General features: G+C 50.9%; 1 protein-coding gene across 1 annotated transcript in view; it reads left to right on the forward strand.

Annotated features, from left to right (window-relative positions):
- Window positions 1–25,335, forward strand: part of SLC12A5 (solute carrier family 12 member 5) — a 36,956-nt gene that overhangs the window by 333 nt on the left and 11,288 nt on the right. Inside the window, exons 2-16 of the mRNA XM_039864476.1 lie at window positions 12,971–13,065; window positions 13,409–13,540; window positions 13,918–14,064; window positions 14,884–14,938; window positions 15,433–15,563; window positions 17,532–17,773; window positions 18,478–18,689; window positions 20,279–20,449; window positions 20,746–20,844; window positions 20,986–21,043; window positions 22,413–22,587; window positions 23,225–23,343; window positions 23,621–23,719; window positions 24,656–24,775; window positions 25,083–25,187. Coding sequence (XP_039720410.1) covers window positions 12,971–13,065; window positions 13,409–13,540; window positions 13,918–14,064; window positions 14,884–14,938; window positions 15,433–15,563; window positions 17,532–17,773; window positions 18,478–18,689; window positions 20,279–20,449; window positions 20,746–20,844; window positions 20,986–21,043; window positions 22,413–22,587; window positions 23,225–23,343; window positions 23,621–23,719; window positions 24,656–24,775; window positions 25,083–25,187 — 1,960 coding nt within the window. The remainder of the gene's footprint in view (window positions 1–12,970; window positions 13,066–13,408; window positions 13,541–13,917; window positions 14,065–14,883; window positions 14,939–15,432; window positions 15,564–17,531; window positions 17,774–18,477; window positions 18,690–20,278; window positions 20,450–20,745; window positions 20,845–20,985; window positions 21,044–22,412; window positions 22,588–23,224; window positions 23,344–23,620; window positions 23,720–24,655; window positions 24,776–25,082; window positions 25,188–25,335) is intronic.

Here is a 25,335-nt window from a genome sequence, read left to right on the forward strand (position 1 = left end):
GCACTAAAAGGGCGGGGTCATCTCGAGTAGGAGGCGGGACCAGAGGGCAGAAGGTGGAACCAGGGAAAGAGGTGGGCCATGTGATTAAGGGTTGGGTCCAGAGCCAATGGGAGGAGGCAGGACTAGGTCGATTTGGGGGCAGAAAAGGGCAGGACCAGAGGGTAGGTAGTTGGGCCTGGAGGATAGAGATGGGTTTGAGGGCAGGAGGAAAAAATGAGTTCGGGTCGCTGAGGCAGGTGCTGGGTCATTGGTGCCTGGAGGATCCTCCAATCCTCGACCTCCCTGGAAGAATCGTGGACAGCGCCGGGCATCCCGGGAAGGAGACGGGAGAAAGAGAAGTTAGTTTAGACCTCAGGCAGCTAGATCCTGGGAGGATCCTGTGGGGACTCCAGTCCCAACCCTCAGGGACCCACTTAACTCCCTCTGCTCCAGGTCCAGAAGGGTTGAGTGGAGCCAGTTCAGGAGGAATTGGGGGCGTCTTCCTTAACGGCCCAGTGCAGTGGTCTTGTAATGAAAGTTACATGCAGAGTACAGAAGAGAGAAGATGGGCGGGATCCTTTTAGCCTTCGGTAAAGAGTTAATATCCTGGATACACACACAGTCTTCTCCGCAGAGGGCACTTGTCAGGGGGCACTTGCCACTCAGGTCTGGAAGGAACGTAGTTAAGCCGGCTTGGATGACTCCCCGCGCGGGGAGGAGGAAGAGCCTCCCCGGGCCGCCAGGGGTCGCTGCTGAGCCACAGGTGAGCTCACACTGACTCCAGCAAAACCAAGCACCAAAACCCCTAGAAGGGCCCTTTAGGGATTTCATTGTATAGATGAGAAGACTGAGGCCTAGATTTCCACAGGGTCGCAGCTCGTGAACCAATGGCTTCCTGGACTTGGCCACTCGGATTTCTTGGGCTCCTTCCATCTTCACCTTTCCCATAATCTGTCTGCCCCCTTTCTCATTTTCATGAATGTCCTTACCATCTTTCCAAATTTAGAAGTCGGAACTCTCGGAGACGTTCTCAATGTCTCCTTTTACCTTCCCATTGAGGGTCATCACCTCTTGACCACTCCACCTTGAAAACTCCTGAATCTGGTCACATCTCTCCTCCTTGTCACCATCGCCCTGGTCCAAACCTTCCTCCATCATCTCTCACGTGGCCACGACCACAGCCTCCTCACTGGTCTGCCGCCTTTAACCCTACCCTAATTGTCCTCCACAAAGCTCCCTATTGCTTGTAAGATAAAAGCTAAACCCTTTATTCTGTTATTCAAACTTTTTCCTCATGGGCACCTGGTATACCTGTCTGTGTTCATCTCTCCACCTCCAGTAGCCAGGGAAACTCCTACTCACTCTGTAAGTTATAGCTCATTTAGCCTGTTCTGAAAAACTTTCTATCTTCGCTCACTCCCAGGGAGAGGCAGTCATTCCTCTTCTGTCCACCCCTTGCACCATTAGGACACATGTCCCAATGGATGAAAGTTACTTACTTGTGTATCTCCTGCATCTCAAGGGCAGGAACCACATCCTTTTTAAACTTTTATTTTTTATTATTTTAATTTTATTTACCTATTTACTTTTAGTTAAAGTATAGTCGACATACAACATTATGTTAGTTTTAGGTATACAACATAATGATTTGACATTTATATATGTCTTACAAAATGATCACCATGATAAATCTAGTAACCATCAGTCACTGTACAAAGTTATTACAATATTATTGACTATATTCCCTCTCCTGTACATTACATCTCTGTGACATTTATTTTGTACCTCTTAATCCCCTTTACTTTTTTCACCAGTCCCCTCCATTCCCCTTCCCTCCGGTAACCATCAGTTTGTTCTCTGTATTTGAATCTGTTTCTGTTTTGTCTTTTCGTTTCGTTTTTAGATTTTACATATAAGTGAAATCATATGGTATTTATCTTTCTCTGACTTATTTCACTTAGCATAATACCCTCTAGGTCCAACCATGTTGTTGCAAATGGCAAGATTTTATTTTTTATGGCCGAGTAGAGACCATTTCATTTTATCTTTGTGTTCCGAGTTCCAAGCTCACAGCCTGGCACATCAGATGAGAGGGGGAGTGGCAGTAGGCTCCTGCTTCTCCTACCCCTGCTTCTCTTCTCTCATTCCTCACCCCCTGGCCTGAGAATAAGATGGCTCTCTTTCTCATCTTGGCTTTCAGTTTTGGATGTGCAGGTGTGTGCACAAACTGAATGTAAATCTGGAAAGCTGTGTGCCTATGGCAGAGGCAGTGTATGTTGTGTATCTTTGTGTCTTGAGGGAGGAGCATCCCACGCTAGCTCTGATGAACCATGAGGTGGTCAGTGAGTCAGTGCTTATGTGTGTCACTGTATGCCATTGTGTTGATAGGCATGTTGATGTGTGTATTTCTGTATCTATCTGTGGAATGGGTACTTGTGTGCTGAGTTTATTGTAAGTTCTACCTTGAGAATGATTTGGGTGACTTTTAACCTTTTAGGCCCTGATACAACCCCCAGTACCTCCTCCTTGGTATGTCTGCATGGGGAACTGGACAAGGGCTCCCTAGGGGAACCAGATATTTGATGGTAGCTATTCTTGTATCAGCCCTCTGGCCCTAGGGAGGTACTCTTCTCACCTCTTGTCCTCACCTAGGCCCACAGGGAGGGATGGCAGCATATGCATGGTGGAGGAAGACTAAAGGGAGGTTTTGCATGTCACTTGTATATGAGCATTGTCTTATTCTGGACCAGGGGAGTAGAGTTTGTCCCTGGAGTTGCTTCCTGCTGCCAGGGGATCAGCTATAGGTGGGAACATGACTTACAGGGGTGAAAGAAGCAAGTCAGAGGCTGAGCTTTGAATCTACTACTAACCCTGGGCTGCAGCCCCTATGCCTCAGTTGTCTCATCTGTACCATGGGAAGACTGGTAGTTACTTGGCTAGATAGAAGTTGTTACAACTCTGAACTACTCTCCTGTCCCTTTACACCACTCTCTGCTGTGCTTGTTTCTCATGGAGGAAGCATTCTTGGGATGTATCCCCATGGAGTGAGAGGGAGTCAACTTATGCTAGGGGGATGGAGCAAGACCACAATATAGCCCATCTACACTCTAGTTCAGGCTCTGTGTGTGGCCTTCGGCACATTGCTTCCTCTCTCTGGGCCTCAATTCTTTCATCTGTATTATAAAGAAGTTGAACAGGAAACTGTATGGGGGTTTTTATAGCTATAAAAATGCTAAGATTCTTTGATTATCTAGAAGGGTGAAGTTCTCTGCCTCTCCCACACCCAAACCTCATGTTTCAGTCTCTCTATCTATAAATTGAGAAAAATGACACTGGGTTATTGGTATAAACAGCTGATCTGGAGAGCTCCAATCTGCCTAAGGAGTTCTCCAGTTAACCCCTCCTCAAGCCGGAGCTCAGAACCTCACTGCCCAGTACCTCAGCCCAAGGTGAGCCCTGGGAATCTCCATGGCAACAAACTGGTTATGAACGGGGCTGCAGTTGCCATGGTGACAGGCTCCTTGCGCTCTCTCACTCTCTCTCTCCCCCCCACTCCATCTCCCCTTCCCGCTTCTCAATGAACCAGAATAAACTACAGGCCCCAGTTCTCCAGGTGGGGTTGGGGTGGGAGGTGGTTGCAGTGAGAAGGGGGTCCAGATTGAAAAAGAGGGAAGATGGGCTGAATCTGTAGGGGTATAGGGGGCTGTTGGGGTGCCATTGTCATAGTGACAGGGCTGCAGCCTGTTAATTAAGCCCCCGGTTGCCACGGAGACGATGGTGGTTGACGTGCTCTGCAGAGAGCCCTGTATGTGGGGTGTGCTGTGCTCTGGACTCATCAATTCACTGAGGGTTTTGGGTCTGGAGGACAGGGCATGCAGGTGGGGGGAAGAAAAGACTGAAGGAGGGAGTTCAGGGCCATGGCTCTGTGAGGTCAGAGCTGGGGGTGGGTAGGTTAGGTCGTGGAGTAATGATATATAGATAAGGATGCACAGAGATTGAGTCACTAAGAGGAACACTACGCCTGCCTCCCTTGGAAAGAGGACATAGTCAGGTGGCTCCAGCTTCCTCCAAACAGCTACTCATTCTGTTTCAGTGGGTGGATCCTTGGACTGGAGATTGGGAGCTGGATTCTAGTCCCCAGTCTGCTACAAGTTTACCCATGAAGAAAATTTGCAGCATCCCATTTCTAGACTCCAACTTCTCCATAAATGGGAAGTGGTAAAAATAATTTATAAAGTTGCTTCCAATTCCCAAATCCTGATACTTAGGAGGCAGCTTCTCTGAACTTCTTTTTTTCTCTCTCTCTGAGAAGTATAAGGTGGGAAGGGGGATCAGTTTTAGAGACTCAGAGTTCAGAAATAGGACCCTGCTCAGCTCCGCATTTTGTGTGACTTTCATGAGAGGATTCCTGTAGCCCCAGATCTTCCTAGGGCTCTGGGTGGGGATGGGGTGCGGAGCTGGCCACCATGTTCCTGGGGCTCAGAGCTGAGGGACACCTCACTGGTGACCTTACTGGCTAAGCCAGGCTGGCAGCGAAGGAGGTGCCTGCAACATGTTTTCTTAAAGCTTCACTTCAGAATGTTGGCTTGAGGCCAGAATAGGGACCAGTCTCCTTGTGAGATGGGGGGTGTGAATTGAAGGGCTGGGGCTGTATCCCGTTGGGGCTGTGTCCTCACTTCCTGGGCTCCTCAGGAAGTGCTCCGTGGCATTAGTTGGAGATAAACGGAGAGAGCACTAAGAGTTTTCAGAGAGGGAAGAAGTTCCATGGATTATGAAACCTGACCCTTTCGTTTTACAGATGGAGATACAGAATCCCTAAGAGAGGGTCTCCGTTTTGCCCAGGGATACACAGAGTTTTGGGGCAGAGGACAGGATGGCACTATTATCTCCCGAATCCCAAATGCCTTGTGAGATATGAGCTCTGGTGAGGTATAAGCTCCCAACCTCCAGTCCCAGGGGAGGAGGAGTCACCCCTTCCTTCACCTATACTCCCTTGGGACCTAGGTTTCCCCTGTGGATGAGCTCAGTTGTGGAGTGGCCAGGGCTCTGGACCACAAATGAAGGGAAATATTTCCCACGAGAACATCCCAGTCCTAGGATTGCTGAAAAAATCTCAGCGTTTAACTTACTTCACAACACCCCCCAGGCAAGCATACTACCTGTTTTTACTATGTTACCTTCTCAACATAGTAGTGGAAAACCGTAATCCTGCTGCTGGTGGTAGTGGTGGTTGTGTGTGTGTAGTGGAGTGCTTAGAAGTTCTTGAACACTGGCCTATATACCTGTAATCTTTTTAACCCCTGTCACCAATCCAAACTCATCTCACTTTTTGTTTGTGGTTTTTTCTCCGGGAAAGCCAAGACCAATTTTCGCACCTGCCTGAATAGCTAGCTCTCCAACCTTACAGTCCTTCCAGCGTCCGCAGAACCCAGTGGCAATGACACTTTATTGGTGGATCCCTCAGAGGCCTTTTTCAGTCAGTTGCTGAGGATTCCGTGGTTGACTCGACATGAAACCAGTGACAAATGTGTAGAGGGGAATCCGAGCAGCGGGCCCTGTCCATGGTTCTGAAAAGTCACGTCCTAGAACCGGTTCTCCATTCATATGGATGGCTTTTGAGGACTCTTGAAGGTCTTCTGGGCCCACCCTCAGTTGCAAGCCAAGAGACCACTCCAGTCCAGCACCTCTGATGCCCGAGCACAAGAAAAGTGAGAAAGCTCATTTCAGACCCAGTCCCTGTTCTTTTTTTTTTAGTAGCCAAGAATCAGAGGTGCTGAGCAGTGTGGATGTGATTGTACCCTCGTCCCTTCTTTCGGAAGCAGGGCCAGGTTAAAAAGAGATTGTACTGAGGAGAAGAGTCCTAAACTGGAATTAGGTAACCTGGATCTTAGACCAAGTTCAGCCATTTACTGACATTGTGTCCACAGGAAGTCATTTATTTTTCCTCTTTGAACCTTAACTTCCTCATCTGTAAAATGAAAGCTGTGCATTAGACAAGATGATCGATACCGTCTCTTCTAGCTCTGGAAATCTCCTAGAACTTAGATGGTTACTGTTGGGGGCTAAGGTGAGGGTGGATTCTAGGGGTGCTCAGGGGTCCCAGGACAATTGAGCTTTTGGGGAACCTGTGTCAGGGAAGGGGGAGGAACTCAGACAGCATGTCAGCTCTGGAATCCTCAGAAAGCAATCCTGGATTAGGGGATTAGACACTACCGCCCCGGGAGAAAATCTGGTTCCAAACTGACAGGCGGCCTCATTTCCCCATCCCCCACTCTGTCCCTAGCTTGCCTCCGACTGGCCTGCCTTCCCTAGAGGCTGCACCATCCCCGATGGGGAGTTAGCGCTCCCTGGAACCTCACTGCTACTTTCTCTCCTCTTCACCACATCTTCTTCCCAGGGTCATTCTACATTTAGAGGGTCTGTGTCCGTGAACTCCAGGGATTTGTCTTGGGGGTGAGATGCTATGAGATGCTAGGACTCTTATCAGTCTAAGCACAATGAGAGGGTTCACTGTAACTCCTCAGGCTCCACTCCTCCCATTTTAAGACTGGATGAGCCATAAGGTTCAACGCAGTGACCCTGAATCCCCCTGGGAGCAGTGCAGTCCTTCGTTCAGTCAAGGGCTCTGGCCTTTACACATCCCTAGCTCCAACCTCTTGAACAGCGATAAGGGAGAGGGTTTGATTCCCCTCCCCTGCTTTGCAAACAGGCTCCCTAGGGACCCATATCCCATGGTGCTTCACCCTCGCCGTCTCAGTTCCCCTCATCTTCCCCCTAGGGGTCACCCCAGACCCCCAGCCAGGCAGCCGCTTTGGGGCCGCCTCCCGGTGGCCGCGACCTAGTTCCCTGCCGTTATTTTTAGGGCGCAGGATGGCACCTGCCCACGTGCCGGCCCCGCCTGCGCTGGAGAGTGGGGGGCGGGCGGAGCTGCGTCTGCTCAAGGGAGGCGAGGCCCGGTTTCCCGCAGCACCCTCTCTATCCCACTCGTGCACACCCTTAGTTTTAGTGCGAGGGGGCCTCCAGGCACGCTCTGCCTGCCCCTAGTTCCCTCTTCTTCCCTCCCGCTCTCTGCCCCCCCTGCCAAACCCCGCCAGTGGCTCACGCCTTCTGCATACGGGATGAGGTGAGCAGCGCCGCCGCTGAGAGGGGGCGCGCGCGAGTGTGAGCGTGTGTCCGTGTGCGAGTGTGTGTGCGCCGGGCGGGCGGGCGGGCACTGCAGTTTCTTCCTCCGTGGAACGGAGAGCGAGAGAGCTAGAGCGAGCGAGAGAGCGGAGAAGGCGGGCAGAGGGGCGCGGGCGAGGCTGCGCAGCCATCCCCCGGCCCGGCGCCGCGCCGCCACCATGCTAAACAACCTGACGGACTGCGAGGACGGCGATGGGGGAGCCAACCCCGGTAAGCAGCGGTCCGGGGGCGGCAAGGGAGGGGGCGGCGAGGAGAGGAGGCAGCTCTGGGGTTGGAGGCAGAGCGGGGGCCGCCTCATTCAGAGAAGAGGCTGGGATTGACCGGGGCGGTGGGCGCCCACGGCGGCCTGGAACCTTGCTCCATTGGAATGCGCCAGGCGCTGTCCGAGGTGCTGGAATGTGCCGCTCCAGGGGCAGGGCTGGGGGCTGAGGGGTTGCCGTTACCCACAGCTTGGGAGGCAGACGTGGGTTAATTAAGCGGGGGAGGCGGTGGGAAGGGGATGGAAGAGCTAGAATGGGCTGACGTGGAGCTCGACGGGCGGAAGGAGGGCTCTTTTCCCTGAGAAGGGACCCCAGCGTCCTGGCGCAGAGTGTTGACCCTTGGCGCTGGGGGTGGGGTGGCGGGGGGCGCAGTCTGCTGCAGTCCCGCTCTGAGACTTCTAGCCCAAGTGGTGGGGAAGATTCCTATGTGGAGTTGGAGCCATATGACGGCCCCCGTCTGGGCTGCGGTGTCTCCTTAAGAGGACACTTGGTGCAATCCGGGCCCCCTCCCCCAAAGCTACCCGAGGTCCGACCTCAGACTGAAGCGTACCTCCCCCGGAGATTTTTAGCTCTACTTTGCAGAATCTCTCTCTCCCTCTCATGTCCCCGTGGATTTCTATTCAGGACGGGAAGCAAGATCACCCTTCTTTCTTCCCTCTTTCCCTTTCCTCTCTGTACCCTGAGATGGCAATGAGGTTTCCAGGGCGGGGCAGGGGGGAGTCTTTCTAGTCAGCTTTGCTAGCTTCTCTAGTAAGGCCTCGGGAATGGGGTTCCAGCTGCTGAATCCCCAGCACCGCGTCGCGACACTGCGGACGCGCTGCGGTGGGTGCGGAGACTCGCTAGGAGCCGAGGGGCTTGGAGCAAGTCCTTTCGCTGCTCCGACTCTCCCCCGCCCCCCTCCGCGGTTTTCCTGCTCCGAGGTCTTTGGGGCCAGCCACCCCCTCGGGCTCCCAGGCCCCCCGCCGCCCCCCAGCGGTCTCAGCCATCCATCACGGCTGTCAGCTGCCCCCACCCTCCCCCCCACCCTCCAGCGGCGGTGTCCCTTGCGCACTAGCGCGCCTCCCGCCCTGGCTGTCTGCGCTCAGCGCCTTCAAACGCTCCCCTGGGTATTGCTTGACTCTCTGGGCCGAGACTTCTGCAGACGTCCCTAGGGGACGGCTGAAAGTTCCCAAGGGCTGAAACAGCAGGGTCTTCCAGGGACTGGCAGCCCTAACTTGAAGTCCTTAGGATCCTGGATCTGAGTCAGAGCCAGGTGGCCTCTTGGGAAAGCTGTGGACACCAGGGTCCCCAATCCTTTGTCTGAGACCCCCTCTTCTTCCCTGGGGCTGAATGGTATCCAGGGATATTAACTACTGGCTCGCCAGCTCCTTTCTTTCCCCACGGACACTGGGGTTGCCTCATCCCGCAGCGCCCTGCTCCCCAGCAGGCTTAGGCTGCCAGGGAAGGGGTTTTGGCTAAGTGGAGTCTGCGGCAGCACTAGGCATCTCAACTTGGTGCCCAAAGAATGAAGGGGGGTCATTTCCATTTGGAATCCCCTTCAGATGCTTCCACACTGAGGACAGGGGCTCAACATGAGAGATAATCTCTCTGCTCCCCCAGACAAGGAATATATGGTCTGATCCCCTAGCCCTTGCTTTCTCTACCTGAGGTTGGTACCTTACAGGGCCTTGGGGTTTCCAGGGGGTCTCAGGAGGCCTGAAAAAGAGGTATCTATGTGTGTGGAGCAGGAGCCGAAATAGGAGCTCCCTTCAGTTATACCCCTTCCTCATTAGTTTCTAGGCTCTGAGTGTAGTGGGCCCATCTGAAGACCTTCTTTCCCTCTATAGTCTGGAATAGAGCGGCCAGGACCCAGATCAGGTCCCAGAGAGAAGGCCTCCCAGAGGCAACTGGAAATGGTGGTTAGGGGCTTTAAGAACCTGCTGGGCTTGAAGGAAGAGAGGGCTCCTAGTATTTCTCATCCTAAATTCCTGGGGATATGGGGGGGGGAGCCCTGGGTTCTGACCTCAGGGAGGCGGGAATGGCCTGAGTAAGAGGGCAACTCTGGACTAAAGAAGAACCCAAGGATATCATCTCTGGCCCCAAGTATCCTTTTCCCTTGGGGTCTGACGCCCTCCCCCACTACCCCAATCTGGCTTGGGGATTCCCCCAGGCTTGGCCCCAGGCCCCCCAGGGGGAGGCTCCTTGCCGGTGCCGCTCTCCTGTTTCCTTCCCTGTTTCCTTCCCCGGAGCTCTGGCCGCCGCAGCTTAATTGAAAGCCGATTCGGGCTGAGAGCTCCCAAGGGGCGGGGTGTGTGTGTTGGGGGTGGGGGCGGGGGCGGAGAGGGCTCAGCCTCAGTCTGGCCCTGCCTCTCTTGCGCGCTACTCTGCGCTCCCCCATCACCTGGACTCCTGGCTCCAGGGGAATCAGGGCGAGATTCCCCTTCTCAGTCCCGCTCCTTTGAGAACTCATGAAGCTCACCCACCCTTCCTACCCGCCTCCTCCGTTCCCTGCCCCCCCCCCATCCTTCCATAACTAGTGAGCCTGGCGTTCTGGGAGAGGACGAAATCAACCCTGACAGATCAGGCCAGGAGTCTGGAGACCAGTCCAGTAAGAGGTTGGAAAGGCGGGACCCAGAACAAGCCTACCGAACCGCCCCCTCCCCTGCCCTCATCTCCTGGCTGCGATCCGGCCCAGAGTCTGGCTCTGCGCTGCGCGCCGCGTTACATAAGCGCCTGCGGGCGCGTGGCCGGCTCCGCGCGGCGCTCTCTGCCTGCGCGGTCGCCTTGGAGACAGGCATGGGGCTACCTAGTTGAGGGGTCTCCAGCCAGGACGCCCCCTTCCTGCCCCGCACTCGTCCCGGGCCCCATAAAGGAGGAGAGGCTTGGGAAGAGACCTGAAAGGCAGAGAAGAGAGGCTTTCATATGGTTGTCTGGGCCCGAGGGCGGAATCCCTGGGGAGAAGGGCCCAATCCAGGTGGGCCCACAAAAGACAGGGTCCTTAAATCTTGCAGCTGGGGGAGGGGTATGAGATAGGAAGTCTGGGCTGGGTGGGGCACCATGCATATTAATAATAATTGTAATAGTAGCAGCACTAGCTACACTATGTGCGAGTCATACCCAATAGGCATTATTTCGCTTAATGCCCATCCTATCAATTAAGCATGATTATTATCCCTTTGCAAAGGAAGAAACTGAGGTTTAGAGTTTAAGTGACTTGCCCAGCCTGTCAACCCAGCTGGTGAAGCTGGGACTGGAATCTAAATCGACTCCAGCCTTTTTCTTTAACCATTAAGAAATTCGTTCTCATTTTATGTCATTCAACCCCAGTAGTTCTCACCATAGTGAGATGAGAACTTGAGGCATCTTGTTAGCATTTTAAAAGAAGAAGGAACCCACCTCACTTTTATTTCTCCTGGTCTCTGGCTCCAGACAATGTCTCTTCCAAGACACTGGGGTCAGGAAGGAAGCCTGGGGGTATTTATTTACAAAGACTTTTCCTGAGTACCAATTACTAGCTGGGCTTCCACCGGGAGGATGGGTCTGTTATTCCCAGGAACTCTCATATGTGAAGAGAAGAAAGAATGAATGGTGGCCCCCTGTTTGGAGACCAGGAGTAACTGGCTTGATGGATGAGGTGGAGATGGTGGCAGGAGTCCGTGGGTGGTGGATTCTTTTGAGCAGTTGAGGCACCAGTTCTTCCTCCTTTTACAACTTAGAGTCAGGATGAGATTGGATTAGTAAAAAGTCATGTCTGGGGATGGACCCTGGCTGGAAGACTAAGGCAAGTTTCCAGGAGGTAGGGAGAAGGATGGGGAGGATTCAGACAGATGTAGAGAGTGAGAGATAGTGTGCAGTAGCTATTGATTGATTTCAGGTGACAGGTGAGAGGACAGGTAATTCAGAATACTTGGGATTTTGTCATTGAAGAGTTTCTGTAGAGTCTAGAAAGATATCTACTACTGAGACTCAGCCCTGGCACTGAGCAAGGGTGATGGCTGGAGCTAAGGGAATGTTCCTATGGGGTTCCCTTATAATTCTTTGAAAGAATCCTCTCCTTGATGCCCAAGAGACTTCTGCTTTGGGTGAGCTCATCCAGATGCACGGTTTCACACACTTCCTACACATCTTTTTATGGGTTACCCCCATCTTTTTCTCCCGCCCAGCCTCTCCCCTAGGTCTCAGACGGATCCATATATTCAAGTGGCTTCCGGACTTATTCATTTGAGTGTCTTACAGTGCTTCACTCTCAGTCAAATTCAGCTTCTTCCCCACCCCCCAATCTCCTCATTTTACATTTATTAAATAACACCATGATCCACCCATTTATCCGTGCTAGAAGCCCAAGGCATTATTCTAGAGTCCTCTTTTCTCCATCTCCAAACATCTGGCATAGAAATATGTGCCAATAATTCCTGAATCTGTCCATTGTCCTGCATTGCTCTCATCTAGGTCATCATCAGCTTTTGCCTGGATTACTGAAAGTCCCTAACTAGCTTTTATATTCTTCATCTAAAGGCCAGAGTGATTGCTGTAAAACACAAGTCTGTTCATGGCACTTCTTTGCCTGAAACTCTTCAATGACTTCCCATCGCCGTCTGGATGAGGTCCCAAATCTTTAACATGGCCTAATTGTGTAAGGACCCAGCCCACACTTACCGTCCCCAGACCCATCTTTTCACATGCCACTCCTCATCCTTCAGGTCTCCCCACTCCCACACACCTCCCTTTGACCCCAGCCAGATCAAACTTCTTTCAGCTCCTCTAGCCCACTCTGTTCACTCTCACCTCTGGGCCACCTAACATGCTGTTCTATCTGCCTGGAACACCCACTTCCTTCCCAGTCTAGCTCTTACTCATCTTTCAGTTCTCAACTGACACGTCACTTCCCCTGGGAAGCCCTCCGTGACCTCCCAGGCTGGGATGAATGCCTCTCTTGTGTTCCTACAGTCCCTTTTTCATCTCCTATCACAGAACTTACCACTCTGGGTTGGAAGTTCCTGGTAACTGGTTCACTTGCCTTGCCCTTGTGATCCCTGAGGGCAGGGATGGATCTTATTTTGTGTTCTGCTCCACCTCCCTCCTGTGCACATATTGGCACATGGCAGACATCCAGCAAATAACATGTTTACTGAAGATGAATAAAGGGCATAGGAGGTGCCAAAGGGGGTCACTTTTCTAAAAAGTGGAGTATCCTTGGAGCCTCAGGCTGTAGTATTCTCTGCCTCCCCCGACCCCAGGAAAAAGCATGCTTCCAACATAAAATGACAGGATGGGCCCAGTTATGGTCAAAGAGGGGACCCTGGGGAGTCTAGGGTGCCCTGGTAAAGTAGGACCCCCAAGAGCAAGGACACACTCACACATTCATTAAATACCCAGTACATTCCAAGGAGTACACAAGGCTCTTAATATATGCTGTCAACTAAAATTCTGCAGGCGAGGTAGTATTAGTTCCCTTTTTCCAATGTGCAAACCAAGAATCAGAGAGTTAAAGTGGCCACACAGCTGTACTGGCCCAAGCGGATGGATGACAACCAGTTGGTACCAGGCCCCTGACTCCTCTGCCTTCTCAGGTGATGGCAACCCGAAGGAGAGCAGCCCCTTCATCAACAGCACCGACACAGAGAAGGGAAAGGAGTACGATGGCAAGAACATGGCCCTGTTTGAGGTGGGTTGATAGGGCTGTTGGACCCATGCACAGTTCATCTCCCCATTCATCAGGCACTCCTTCCTTCCCTAGGGAACAGTGCCCTCCTCTCCATCTCTCTGTCAGGGCCACCTTCTTCCTTGAGCCTCCACATCTCTCCTTCTCCTTCACCCCTGCTGCCCTCTCTCATCCTTCTACTATCCTCTTTCCCTGTTCTCCTTGCCTATTCCTCCTCCTTCCCCATCTCATTCCAACCTCAATGGTTTGCCTTCCTTGTCCACATATCTCCCGGCCTCCTACCATCCAGCTCCCTATCCCCTCCTCTAGGCCCCAGTGTCCTAACAATGCTGCCCTCCCTCCACAGGAGGAGATGGACACCAGCCCCATGGTATCCTCCCTGCTCAGTGGCCTGGCCAACTACACCAACCTGCCCCAGGGAAGTAGGGAGCATGAAGAGGCAGAAAACAATGAGGGTGGAAAAAAGAAGCCAGTGCAGGTGAAGGCCTTGGGGAAGAAGGGATGAGAGAGGAAGGCAGAATGGAGGGGAGGAAAGATGGGGGGAGAAAAATGGATTCAGGTGAAAGGATGAAGGCTGGAGGTAGAGGGGTAGGAGTTGGGGACTGAGGGAGGGGAAGGGATGGGAGATGAGGGATAGAGGTGGAAGGGAGGAGGGAGGGGTTGGTTTGAAGGAGAGGTGATGGACACATGAAGGCTGAGAGATGGGAACAGGAGGGGAGGAGGGAAGGGAGATAAGAATCAGAGGGAAGAGGGATGGAGAATGGGGATGGAGAGAACAAGGAAGTGCGGGATAGAGGGCCTAGGGAATTGGTGGTGATTAGGGCCTATGGAAACTGATGCTGGCCTCCCTGGCAGGCCCCACGCATGGGCACCTTCATGGGCGTGTACCTACCGTGCCTGCAGAATATCTTTGGTGTCATTCTCTTCCTGCGACTCACTTGGGTAGTGGGCATTGCAGGCATCATGGAGTCCTTCTGCATGGTCTTCATCTGCTGCTCCTGTGTGAGTGACACCCTCCCCTCTCTTACCCCCTGACAGCTGGGCTGAGCAGGGACCTGGGGGTGGGAGGAGGGAGGAGGGAAGCATGAGACCTGAGCTTTTTATAGGAACTACTGTGTATGATCTTTGAGAGTAAATTAGGTCTGACTGGTCCTTCCTGCATCACACAGGCTGGTCCCTGATGGCTGTTAACCAGGTTTTAACTGGATGCATGTGTGTGTGTGTGTGTGTGTGTGTGTGTGTGTGTGTGTGTAACACAAGTAATTATAAGATTCATTGATGAAAAGGGTAGATGTACAGAAAGAAATAAAATTCACCTGTAATCCCATAATAGTTAATATTTAGGTAGGTCCAGACTCACAAAAAATGGGCTTATGTGTCACAAACAACTTTGTAATAGAATTCTTCTTATCTTTAAGAAAAATCAAATATTCACTAGACATCTACTTGTTACATTTATGTTTCTTCACACATGACCCTTGAGCCACTTCTGTGTGTGCGATAGCCATTTTGGAAGCTATTATCCTATTTTGTAGATGAAGAAACTGAGGCTTAGAGAGTAAAGTGACTTATCTCAGCCCAGACAGCTGGTGAGAGGCCAGGCTGGGTTTCCAGAGCTCTCTGATGCTATACCTTGTGCTTTGTCCATGTAAACGGTGAATAAGAGCTTTTCTTGACAAGAAGGACTTGGCAGGAGTAGAAGTTGGAACAGGACCAGGGAGAGGCTCAGTGGAAAAGGACTTGCGGGTTTGGTGGATGTTTATGGGGCATAAGGTTTGGCCCCCACCCCAGCTGCCACTCTGATGATCTCTTTCCTCACAGACGATGCTCACGGCCATCTCCATGAGTGCAATTGCAACCAATGGTGTCGTACCTGGTATGTGACTGGGACTTCTTGGAGGGGGTGGGGCCAAAATGGTTGGGAGTGGAGCCTGAATAGTTGGAAGGAGGGACAGTGCCCCGGGCTTTGGGGGCCATCAGGACCCAAGAGAGGCACTCTTTCAGACCTGGGGGATAGGCTATGATGTTTGTGGGGTAGATGGGGCAGCCGTATGAAGGGGAGGCGAAGGAGGCAGTTGATGGCGTTGGGCAGAGCAATACAAGAACTCCCTTTGTCTGAGACCCTTCTCTCCATCATCCTATTTTCTGAGTCATGACCTCCGCAGAGGGGTGATTAGCAACATGGTACTTAGTGCTGCAAAATCCACTTCGAGTGGCTAGCTGGGTCTTCCACCAGTCCTAGAGCTGCAGCCTGTAAGGCTTGTGAGGCCCAGAGCGCCCCACTTCCTGCTTCTGTCCCTGAACCCCCTTAACCTTAACGGCAGCCCAGTGCCCCTTGAACCTCTTGCTGATACTAGGTTCTTTCTGCAGCTGGCGGCTCCTACTACATGATTTCCAGGTCTCTGGGCCCAGAGTTTGGGGGCGCCGTGGGCCTCTGCTTCTATCTGGGCACTACCTTTGCTGGGGCCATGTACATCCTGGGCACCATCGAAATCCTGCTGGTGAGAGGGGCCAAGGAGGAGGTGTGGGGTCCCAGGCTGTCAGACAGTTAATTAGTGCTCCCTGGACACCTCCGATAGGCCACTCAGTAAGGCCAAAGGGAAATCAGATGTAGTTGTGCCTTTAAAGAGTTCACAGTCTAGTTGGGGAGACAAGATGCAATAATTATGTAACATGAACAGCTGCCGTTTATCAGGCACCCACTGTGCTCTCAGCGGAGTTCCAAGTGCTTTACAGTCATTATCTTGAATCCTCATGAGGTTTAAGTATTATTATGCCCATTTTACAAATGAGAAGCTCGGAGAGGTGAAGTGACTTGCTCAAGGTCACTCAGCTACCAAATGGCAGAGGCGGCTTGATTAAGAGTAAAATCATGGTAGAAATAATAATAGCAATGTCACATGACAGCTACCATTCTGTGATTGCTGACCATGTGCCAAGGACTCTGCGAAGTACTTTATAAATGTTAATTGTCAAGGGCTGATGGCTAGTGGATTGCAAAAGAGAAGAAGGATATGAGGGAGCTGAGTAAAGAGATCTGTCAGGAGTAGTGACTGATGAGGAGTCAGGTTGCTGGGCAGTGTTTGAAGGAAATGGCTACTGACTTTGGTCTCCGATCTTCCTGCCCCTCCAGGAGGAGGTGGGAGCTGAAAAGGGTTCTATGGTATATAGAAAGTGGGGCTGACATTTCCCAAACCTCTGCTCTATCCAGGCCCATGGCCTGCAATGTATTATTTTATTTTATTCCTGACTCTCCCATGAGTTAAAAGATGTCCCCATTTTCCAGATGCGGAAAGCAAGGAAGGGACGTGAGGATGTGTAGGGAGTGTGAATTTGTGTCTTTCTGACCCCAAAGCCAGTGCTTGTCCACTCTATCATCCTGCGTTGGAGAACTAGGGCTGAAAGGTGTTGCAGCTTCTGGTTTGGGAACAGAATGGAGAAGTACAGGGACAGGAAGAATGGTCGGGGAATAAAAGACCCGAGGAAAGGGAAAAAAAGATCTGAGGAGCCATATTATGAGAGAATCGAATTAGACCTTTATGACTTTTACAAAGATAAATAATTTTAAAATTATTATAAAAGCAATTCTGCCCATTGCATAAATTGGAAAAATATTGAAGAGTGTAAAAAAGGAAATAACAATCGCCAGAAGAAAATCAGTAACATTTTGGTGTATTTCTTTCTAGTTTTTGTTTTTCTATATGATATTGTATTCTGTCTTTGTAAATTATAACTATAGATCACCCCACATAACAACGCTCTCTTTGTAAATATAATTTACAAATGAAAATACCTTTTGTAAGAATATAAACATATTAATATTTAGAAGAGAAAATACAAATGTGCAAAAAGAATAAAAATTATCTACATTTTCACCATTCAGGGAAAACTACTGTTAACATTTTGACGTATCTACACACACAGACATCATTATGCATACATGTGTATATGTTAACATATAGCACACACATATATTTATAAAAATGAGATCATAAGACACATTTAAAAAAAAATCTTGATTGTTTTTACCTAATATAACATGGATAGCTTTTTGAGTCAGTTCATGTAAATTCGTCTTTTTCAAAGGCTCCATAGTCTATATGGAAATATCATGATTTATTTGCCCATTTCTCTAAAGATTATCTAATTTATTTCTGCCTTTTTATTAGAAATAACAAAAACACTAAATAATTATTAAAATTATACTCAGTAATCAAAATAATAGAAATTAAAAATTGCTTCCTACATCTTTGTAATGTATTTTTTAATGACTGTATAATAGTCCTTGCAGGAGAGAGCATGACCTTCACCATTCCCCTGTCATAGGATGTCACTTCTAGTCTTGCACTACTGTAAATTTCCTGTGACCAGTATCTTTTCTCTAAATAACTTCTGGTTATTTCCTTGAGGTGATTCTCAGTTAGTGCTTACTAGGTTACTTGCCTGACCTCCTTGCCCCTTTTCCACAGGCTTACCTCTTCCCAGCTATGGCCATTTTTAAGGCAGAAGATGCTAGCGGGGAGGCAGCAGCCATGTTGAACAATATGCGTGTGTATGGCACCTGTGTGCTCACCTGCATGGCCACAGTGGTGTTCGTGGGTGTCAAGTACGTCAACAAGTTTGCCCTTGTCTTCCTGGGTTGTGTCATCCTCTCCATCCTGGCCATCTATGCTGGGGTTATCAAATCTGCCTTCGATCCGCCCAACTTCCCGTAAGTACTGCTGCTCTGAGTCTAAGGCATTGTCCTCCTCCTCTGTGGCTCAGTTTCAGGTCTGCACACCAGTCTTTGCCAACGTCTCTCTCCCCATCTCCAGAGTCAGAATGGTTTTGGATTCAGAGCAACCTCCCCTGGGAGGGAAAATCCTGGTTTGGGGACAATCTCTGTAGGGTAGGATGACATTTCTGGCAGTGGGCACATTTCCTTTGTGAGGGTCAACTGCTTGCTGGTGGGGTGGACTGAAGAAGAGCCAACTGGAACAATTTCTAAAGGAATGAACACTCTGTGTTAGGAAAACATTCCGGGGTGGGGAGACAACCTCCTGGAGTGGGACAACTACTTAGTGTTAAACACCTTCTCTAGCATAAGAAAGGACACAGAAGAGAATGTGGTCCTGCCTCTCTTTCTAGGACAAATTCCCCTATGTCCCACTGCCCAGGAGTCACACCCATAGACTGCTGTCCACGGTGCTGAAACATCATTTCTCTAATGCGGTGGTACTGGGCTGTGGCAGCGTATTAGAATCGCTTGGGGGAGCTTTGAAAGACGCCAGTCTGGGCTCCATCCTAATTAAATCAGAATCTCTGGATATGGGGCCCTGGCATCTGAGTTTTTTTAGAGCTCCCCCGGCGGCTCTATTGTGAAGCTGGAGCAAGGTTATGTCGCTCCCCATCTTCCTCCCTTGTTTCTCTCCCTAGGATCTGCCTCCTGGGGAACCGCACACTGTCTCGCCATGGCTTTGATGTCTGTGCCAAGCTGGCTTGGGAAGGAAATGAGACGGTGACCACACGGCTCTGGGGCCTTTTCTGTTCCTCTCGCTTTCTCAATGCCACCTGTGATGAGTACTTCGCCCGAAACAATGTCACAGAGATCCAGGGCATTCCTGGCGCGGCCAGTGGCCTCATCAAAGGTCTGGGGGAGGGGAGAGGGCTGGTGTCTAGGGAATGCTCAGGGATTGTGGGTTAAACAGTTAGGATTAAGGGACTCTACTTAGGATTCAGTTAAAGTCAATCAATTTTAATTGATCACCTACTCAGGGCCATGTTCTCTCTTTGGGATCATGGAGGGGTAGTGATGAAAGGGAGCCTTTGAGTATCTTATCACCTAATAGGAAATAAAGTCATTAGCTTAACCAGCACCTACTAAGTGCCTAGAAATGTGCTAAGCATCAGGAACACAACATAAATAAGTCACAGTCCTTGACCTCAAGGAGTCTAATGGCAGACATAAATGCATTAGCGAATAAATTCTGATATGTGTAGATGTGTGTTCAATGAACAGAGACCTTCCAAGAGAGGGAGTGGTCATGTGTATAAGGTGGTGAAATGAGGCTTCCTGGACTCATCTTAGAAGGCTTTTGAAGGACAAATAAGAGGTTTTCAGTTATATTAAGGAAATGAAAGAATTCCAGGCAGAAGAACAGCTTGCCTAAAAGCATGCAGACACAGAGGAGCATATTGTGTCCTTCGAATCACAAGTAATTTGGAATGACTGGGGCATAACGTTCAAAGAAGGAGGGGCAAGAGATGATACTGGAGAAGCTGGCATGAGCCAGACTGTGGTGGTCCTTGAAAGCCATTTTGAAGTGTTTGGACTGGGTCCTGAGGGCAGTCAGGAGACACCAAAGGGTTTTGAGTGAGGAACATGGTCAGCTTGTCATTTCTGAAGGTTTACTCTGGTTGCTAATGTGGATGGGCTAAAATGGGGGAGAGAGCAGAGGCAGTGAGTCCAGGAGGAGGCTGACATTGAGTCCAGGTGAGGGATGATGGTTTTCTGACCTACAGTGAGGGAGTGAGAATGGAGAATGTCAGTAGGAATGGAACAGTGTTCTCCACCAAGGCTGTTTTGCCTCACAGGAGACATGCGGCAACGTTTCGAGACAGTTTTGGTTGTCACACTGGAGGGTTATTATTGGCATTTAGTGTGTAGACCCCAGGATGTTGCTACACATCCTATAATGCTGCAGGACAGCCCTCCAGAGCAAAGAATTATATGTCCCCGAATGTCAATAGTGCTTAAGTAGAGAAACACTGGGAAGGAGAGAAGGGGCACATTTGAGAAATATTTAGGAGTAATGGACAGGAATTGGAGATGGTTTTGAAATGCAGATGGAGAAAGGAAGCAGTTGAGGGCAATGTCAAGGTGTCTGAATTGATGGTAGTGCCCTTTACTGAGATAAGGGATCCAGGAAAGGAGTTGGTCTGGGGTGGGTGGGTGATGAGATCAGTTTGGGACATTGAATCTGTCTGAGATAGGTGTGTCTGCCCCAGTAAACTAGGTGATTTGAGGACAAAGACCAAATCTGATTCATGTGCAAAACCCCTGCATGTGGTGTGGCCAAAAGCAGGATCTTAAGAAATGTCCATGGAAATGAAACAGAGCCAAGGCCCCGGGAGAGGTTGTTGACCTTCACCCTTCTTTTTGGTCACCCAACTCCTGGCCCCAGAGCTCTGCTATCCTGACTTCTGGTCTTTCCTGAGCATCTTGTCTCCCCCACAGAGAACCTCTGGAGCTCCTACCTGACCAAGGGGGTGATTGTGGAAAGGCAGGGGATGCCCTCAGTGGGCCTGGCTGATGGCACCCCTATCGACATGGACCATCCTTATGTCTTCAGTGATATGACCTCCTACTTCACTCTGCTGGTTGGCATCTACTTTCCCTCAGTCACAGGTGAAGGGGAGCTCAGAAGGGGAGGACTCTCGGTGTGGATGGGTGGGAGACAGTCAAGGATTATGTGGGGAATTTCTTGTCTAACAACCCCATCACATAGGCAGGAGCCGACAACTCAGTTCTCATTGGGCGGATGAGGGAATTAAGGCCAGGAGAAGCCAAGTAACATGTCCAAGTTCTCACAAAAATCCATGTACCAAGACCAGATCCCAGGCTTCCTGACTCCAAAGCCGGGGTCCTCTCTCCTCAGTCTGTCTGGTCTCCTGTGGCTCCTGTCCCAGCTGCTCTGTTCACAGGGATCATGGCTGGTTCTAACCGCTCTGGAGACCTGCGGGATGCCCAGAAGTCAATTCCCACTGGCACCATCTTGGCCATCGCCACCACCTCTGCTGTCTGTATCCTGCACGGCTGGGCTGGGACCACAGTGGGTAGGGAGGGCTAGAGGGCAGGCAGCTGCTTCCTCACCTGCTGGCTCAGGAGGGGTGGCGATGGAGAGGAATACAACCCTAGAAATTCTCCTTCATTCTCTGCTGCAGATATCAGCTCTGTTGTTCTGTTTGGGGCTTGCATTGAGGGGGTCGTCCTGAGGGACAAGTAAGTAAGGGAATCAGGGCTGATCCTGTTCTGTGGGGTGGGCATAAGGGGCTGAGTTCTGGGAAACAGACCCGACAGAGGGTGCTGAACCTGTGCGAGAGGGCTTGTGGGAGGGAGGCCGCAGAGAACTGCTTGTCAACTCACCTTCTTATATTTCATCTTTCTCATGTCGCTTCAGCTCAAGAAGCTTGAATGATGTCTCTTTTTCCTTTAGGATACTGACACTTTCCTTTTCTTTTTCTTTAAAATCTATTAATTCATTTACTATTTCCCGGATATAACCATGTGTTGGTCACTGTCCAGGGTCCTGGGGAGAACAAAATTAAACAACCTATGGCTTTTGTCCTGAAGGATCTCTTTGTGCATGGTAACCGTAGTCGTCAACAGACTTGAAATGCAGAGCAGTAGGGGTGGCGATAAAATAAAGCACATGCCCTATGGAAACACATAGGAGGCTGCAATCCAGTCCTCAGAGGGTCGGGGAGGAGGAGGTGACTAGAGGTGCCTCATCCACATTTTCTCATTTATCCTTCCTACTTTAAATGTTGAGTAGAGATTACTTAGATGTCTAGAAAGGGAACGAGTATTCCAGGCAGTGGGAACAGCAGAAACAAAGATGGAGGAGAGAAACAACTAAGAGTGTGTGTGTGTGTGTGTGTGTGTGTGTGTGTGTGTTTGCATGCACAAGTGCCTGTAGCTATAAGCAGTTAGATCTTCTGGAGCATACACTTCTGAAGAGTGTGTACATACACAACCAGGAGGGTGAGGTAGGAGATTCTATCCCAGAAGCCAGTTTCTATGGTCCCATCCTGGCTTCTATAAGGTGGGGAATGGAGGACATGAGGCTGGAGAGTTAGGCTGGAGCCAGTCTTGGAGGCCTCATTTTCAGTACCAGGAAATTGGAGCTTTATTTTATAAAAAATGGGGGAAACTCTGAAGGGTTTTAAGCAGAGGAGCGACCTGGCCAAATAGATGATTTATATATATTACACCTATTAGTTTTTAGGGCAACTTAAACTCTACTTATCTCATTTTGCTTAATCAGAGACCTCCCACAAGATTGCAAGGGGTTCAACAGGTCATCCAGTATAATTCATCATCTCATCCTTTTGTATGAAATGGGTTTATAATGATTCTCATTTTATATTGAGGAAACTGAGGCAAGAAGAGGTTAAATGACTTGCCCAAGGTCACACAGACAGAAAGTGCCCAGAACATCAGGGCCTTTGTCTCTCCCTTTGTCCCTACAAGGGCCTAGCGCTGTGGAGGGCAGACAGCTGAACCTGAAGATGGTATGGGAGACCTGCCCTGGAGATCCAGGTGCCACTACTCACCTACCATCTCCTGTCCCTTTGCTGCTTCATTCCAGGTTTGGCGAAGCTGTGAATGGCAACCTGGTGGTGGGCACACTGGCCTGGCCATCCCCCTGGGTTATCGTCATCGGATCCTTCTTCTCCACCTGTGGGGCTGGGCTGCAGAGCCTGACAGGGGCCCCACGCCTGCTGCAGGCCATCTCCCGGGATGGCATTGTGCCCTTCCTGCAGGTCAGTGGAGGGCAGAGTGTGGGGAGAACAGAACACTCCTTACACCAGCCATCCAGGCCCCCGCCCAGAGAGGCTACGTGGTGAGCCAGGGACATGGCAAGCCTTGAACTGCCTTCTGGGGCCCTTCTGCTCTGTGCTGCTGTTACAAAGAATGTGTGTGCTTTATTTGGGATTTGGCCCACGGCCAGTGCCATCTCTTTAGGCAGAGTCGTCTGCTCTTAGGGGAAAAATAAATGGCCCTCCTTTGGTCTAGCGATCGGGCAGGGACTCAAGGAAGCAGCCAAAGGGCAAGAAAGGGGCAATGCTCTCCATGATGCTTAAAAAAAAGATTTATGGTGCACACAGTCACGGCCACTTGCTGGCCTCCTGTAGTTCCTCTCCCATCTGTCCTCTTCATTTCCCCTTAAGGGATCATTTGAACTTTATTGCACTGGGGTACCAATGTCAGGGTGGGTGAGATACAGCAAAATCCTGGTATTCCCTTGGGTACCGCTAAAATATGAGAAATACAGCATCCTCTCCCTACCTCCTCCTTGGTTTGGGGACCTTTGCCTCTAAAGCACTGGTCCCCAAGACTGGAGGAGACACAAGAAGTCCATAAGGTCTCAGGCCCCCATGACGGTTGCCCTGTCCTCAGGTCTTCGGCCACGGCAAAGCCAATGGAGAGCCAACATGGGCCTTACTCCTGACTGCCTGCATCTGTGAGATCGGCATCCTCATTGCATCCCTCGACGAGGTCGCCCCTATTCTCTCTATGTGCGTGCTCGCTGTGACCCTGGACAGCCACCCAGACACAACTCCAGGAGGTCCCCCACTGTCATGGAAACCCATCCTTTGTTATACAGAGATTTATCCCCATATGTGTCAGGGTGTGTTGTAAGGGGATTTGGCCTTTGAACCCCTTCCTAATCACCAGAACGTGATTCGGCCACCCCCAACATTCCTTTCCCCTTTTCTCCCTTTCTTCCTCTGTGTTTCTCTTTCTGCCTCTCCTTGCATCTCTGTCTCTCCTGGGGGCCTTTCTGCGTTCCAGGTTCTTCTTGATGTGCTACATGTTCGTGAACCTGGCCTGTGCAGTACAGACGCTGCTGAGGACGCCCAATTGGAGGCCACGCTTTCGATATTACCACTGGTGGGTGCCTGTTCCCCCTCCCTGCCCCACAGAACCATCCTCTCATCCCATCCCAATCCCCACCTCACCCAGCCCATCCCCTCCAGGTCTAAGAGTCCCAAACTCCAGCTTTTGTAACCCAGCTAGCATAAGAAAGTTCTGGAGAAGGTTCTCTTATAATCACTAGTAATAACATAACACAGTCATAAATGGTTTAAGCTGTAATCCCTCCCCTGTCCATAATGTTCACCATCTTACCATATGGGTGAGGAAAGATCAGTGTCTTCAGCTGTGAAATGGAATGATAACTGCCCTTACCTCATAGGGCCCTTGTGAGCATCACAGTGCTTGGTGCCCGGAAGATGCTCCTTATGTGGAGGCTGGGGTTCTTCTGGTCATTTTACTTTAAGCTTCTTCATCCTCACAATAGGCCCATGGGGCAGACAGAACGGGAACGATCATGCTTATTCTGCCAAAAGGAAACAGAGGCTTAAACAGGGGAAGGAACTGGCTCAAAGCCTCCCGGCAAGACTGGCATATCTGTACTAGAACCCAGGTGCCTGACTCGCACTGAGTGCTCCTGCTTTGCCAGTCACCTCTTCCTGGGGGCACACTCTTCCTGGGAGATCCTGCTTCAAACTCTCCCCAGAGACCCCTGCCCCAGGACCCACCTGGAAGGGCGGTCTGGCAGGGTCTAAGGCTCTGGGGCAGGGCAGGGTGCTGACTCGGGAGGTGGATGGAGCGTGGGCTGGTGCCCTGTCTGTGGCTGCTCGTCTGTCTGAAAGGTGCCTTATCTCTGCGGTGCTCATGGGGGTGATGGCGTGAGTTCCCCTAGACATGGCTATGCCCTTCAGCTCTTGCCCAGGCCCTGCTTCATCTAACTCTTGCTGTCTGAGCCTTGGAACCGGTGACAGCCCTGCCAGGGCTCAGAGGCTGGGTCTCCTTCCCATTGTGTAGGACACTCTCCTTCCTGGGCATGAGCCTCTGCCTGGCCCTCATGTTCATCTGCTCCTGGTATTACGCCCTGGTAGCCATGCTCATTGCTGGGCTCATCTACAAGTATATTGAGTACCGTGGGTAAGTGGAGGAGGAGGGGAGGAGTGGGAAGGGGGATGGGTGGTGGGGGGGTGGGATGGGGTGAAGCGGGCAGTGGATCTAGAGTGGAGGAGGGGGTGACATGGGGTAGGACTGGGAGATAGATAGGGGACAGGAGCAGAGAGAAGGGGCTGAAGCTTTGAGAAATGAAGGTGTCAGGAGCAACATGCATGTCTTGTCTGAGCCTGAGATAGAAGGCTCTGCCCTGAGGTGGCCACTTCAGTGTGGACCATTCCACCTGACACTCCCTGGCTTTCTGCCCTCATGTGATCCCCTTCCTGGCCCCCAGGGCGGAGAAGGAGTGGGGCGATGGGATCCGAGGCCTGTCTCTCAGTGCTGCTCGCTATGCCCTCTTACGCCTGGAGGAAGGGCCTCCGCACACCAAGAACTGGAGGTAAGCATGGGAGCACATGTGTGAAGGCTCAGTGAGGAAGGGAGCAGACCCTGACCTACCTCACCTGCTTTGTTCTGCTGAGTGGTGCTCCTGCCCCAGTGGTATGTCCTCAGCCTCTCAGCTCAGCTCCATCCAAAACCTTCCCACC

The sequence above is a fragment of the Pteropus medius genome, unplaced genomic scaffold (genome assembly GCF_902729225.1).
Source record: "Pteropus medius unplaced genomic scaffold, Ma_sr-lr_union100, whole genome shotgun sequence".
Classification (NCBI taxonomy): Eukaryota; Metazoa; Chordata; class Mammalia; order Chiroptera; family Pteropodidae; genus Pteropus; species Pteropus medius.